Source organism: Austrofundulus limnaeus, unplaced genomic scaffold (genome assembly GCF_001266775.1).
Source record: "Austrofundulus limnaeus strain Quisiro unplaced genomic scaffold, Austrofundulus_limnaeus-1.0 Scaffold2582, whole genome shotgun sequence".
Lineage (NCBI taxonomy): Eukaryota > Metazoa > Chordata > Actinopteri > Cyprinodontiformes > Rivulidae > Austrofundulus > Austrofundulus limnaeus.
Genome location: NW_013954984.1, coordinates 11,149 through 12,503, shown reverse-complemented (window position 1 = coordinate 12,503; position 1,355 = coordinate 11,149). Strand labels below are relative to the sequence as shown.

At 45.2% G+C, this 1,355-nt stretch overlaps 1 protein-coding gene across 1 annotated transcript in view; it reads right to left on the bottom strand.

Annotated features, from left to right (window-relative positions):
* Nucleotides 1-395: 395 nt before the first annotated feature.
* LOC106511201 (disintegrin and metalloproteinase domain-containing protein 22) overlaps nt 396-1,355 on the bottom strand; it is a gene marked incomplete at both ends in the record, with an annotated part of 10,136 nt that continues 9,176 nt past the window's right edge. Inside the window, 1 exon segment of the mRNA XM_013999949.1 lies at nt 396-765. Within this exon segment, the coding sequence (XP_013855403.1) occupies nt 588-765 (178 nt within the window).

Genomic DNA, 1,355 nt, shown 5'->3' with positions numbered 1-1,355 from the left:
GTGTGTGTGTGTGTGTGTGTGTGTGTGTGTGTGTGTGTGTGTGTGTGTGTGTTACAGTGGAAGTTCGTTGTGTTCATGAAGCTCCTGATGAATTGATGGTGTCTCCTCACCATCTTCAGACAACCTTGAAGGTAAACAAAGCTCCACTTCCTGTCCACTGTTGGGGGGGAGGGGGGTGTCATGTTTTCTCTTCAGTAACTCAGAGTCCATTTTGTTTCATTTCTTGTGTTTTCCGTTCACAGAAAAGAGGAGAAGTGTGGGTCTGTAGAGGCTTCAGCAGACTGGGTGGGACCACTGTTAGATTGAAGTCTCCCACAGCTGCAGACAGAAGAAAAAACAAATTCAACATGTTGAAGAAAATAAAAGAAAACAAANAAGCCCAGCTGGAGATGAACAGTGCAAACTAAGTCTATAAATGTTACAGTGTTGTGTATTTGTTATATGTAACACTGGTCCCATGAGAATAAATAATAAATGAAAGTAAATGAAATATATTTTTACTACACATATGCACTTGAGAGCTTTTTATAGTTTTATACTGAAAGGGTTTGATACTCTTATTCTGAAATGTTTTTAGAATCTATGTGCTATAAACCAGTGGTCCTCAGGGACCCCCAACAGTGCCTCTGGATGGTACTCACCCTGGCGCTCTGCCTGTTGGCTTTCCTCTGGTCATCCGGCAGCGGGGGCATGGGGTACGGGTACCTCCTGCTGGACGCGATGGACCCTGTGGAGGAGGTGGGAGACTTGGCGGGTGACAGAGTCCTGAGGAACAGAGACAAGGTGACAGTGTTCAGGTTCTTCTTGTCCTCCTGTAAACGGGCCAGGCCTGTGCTGACCAAAGGCACAGATCACTGAAGCTGAAGCAGAACGTTGAGCTGCTCCACTTTTACCTTCTGCAGGAGAAAAGTTGCTCTTAAAAGCTCCCATCAAAGTAGCATGACAGGAAACAAGAGTTTGTTTGTAAAATAAATAAAATGAGGCTCTTAAGAGCAACCTTCATCATTCCCAGCTGCTGTCATGGGTTCTGCTGCTTTCATGGTTTTGAGTGACGGATTGGATCAGTCAGGTTGATCACAAGCTGAAGGCTGGGACTGGTGGCAGACCAGACCAGAGCTGGGAAACAAGTGCATGCAGTGGAGCTTAAAGGGTTTAAACTGGATTTTATTTTTATTTGCTTCTGTATCAATACGACCCAAAACATCCTTGGATTTTCACCAAAGTAGAATCAGATTGGAAATGGTGACTGAGCTACTGGAAGTGGTGACTGAGCTACTGGAAGTGGTGACTGAGCTACTGGAAGTGGTGACTGAGCTACTGGAAGTGGTGGATGTGGTGACTGAGCTACTGGAAGT